Source organism: Penaeus monodon, chromosome 32, assembly GCF_015228065.2.
Source record: "Penaeus monodon isolate SGIC_2016 chromosome 32, NSTDA_Pmon_1, whole genome shotgun sequence".
Taxonomy (NCBI): domain Eukaryota; kingdom Metazoa; phylum Arthropoda; class Malacostraca; order Decapoda; family Penaeidae; genus Penaeus; species Penaeus monodon.
The window spans coordinates 9524646-9525287 of NC_051417.1; the positions used below are offsets into that span (position 1 = coordinate 9524646).

The 642-nt window shown below is 30.4% G+C and overlaps 1 protein-coding gene across 8 annotated transcripts in view; it reads right to left on the reverse strand.

Annotated features, from left to right (window-relative positions):
- Positions 1-642, reverse strand: part of LOC119593490 (gelsolin, cytoplasmic-like) — a 58995-nt gene continuing 58353 nt past the window's right edge. For 6 of the 8 annotated variants that reach the window (XM_037942433.1, XM_037942436.1, XM_037942439.1 and 3 more), the window contains one exon: positions 1-306. Coding sequence is in view for 4 of the 8 variants with exons in the window: in XM_037942436.1 (XP_037798364.1) it covers positions 244-306 (63 nt within the window). In the remaining 4 variants the exon portion in view is untranslated. The remainder of the gene's footprint in view (positions 307-642) is intronic. The other 2 variants (XM_037942437.1, XM_037942435.1) reach the window with 1 other exon arrangement.

Here is a 642-nt window from a genome sequence, read left to right on the forward strand (position 1 = left end):
TTAAAGCATTCCACTCTTTTCTATTTTGTGCTTTTGACATATGTACACTAAAAAATCACATTAGATAATTATGAATTAGTGCACATAAAAAGTATAGGCAAATACTAAAAATAATTACATTACACTCAAGTTGCTAACTTAGACAAGAGTGAAAACCAATTAGATTTGCAAGTAACAGCCTCTTTTGTGTTTTTGGCCATTCAAATAATACTTTCTTCTGAAGGAGACACCCCATTTAGTTTATTACTCTACTGCTGCATTCATTTCGGCCAGCTGTGCCTTCATATCATCGTAGGAAACCATTTCCTGAAATTAATAAAACGGGTTAGACACATGATAGTTAATGGGTAAAATAGAGTAGGGTTCAAGTTATTTTTTTAAATTATGCAGTGATATACAGCCTATGATTTGTTTTTACTTTGTAAGCAACTAGTTAATTTAAGGAACTCTGTACATAAAGATTTACATGTGCACCTATCTATTTGACTGAAGTACATAAGTACTACAAATTGCTCTACAACCTATATCATTACTTTATAATACAAACTAAAATGTTTGAAAACTGAAAGTTGGTGACAAGAAAATTATGCATTCTGATACAGCTCTTGAATCAAAGGAATCATCTCAAAAAAATAAATAAAC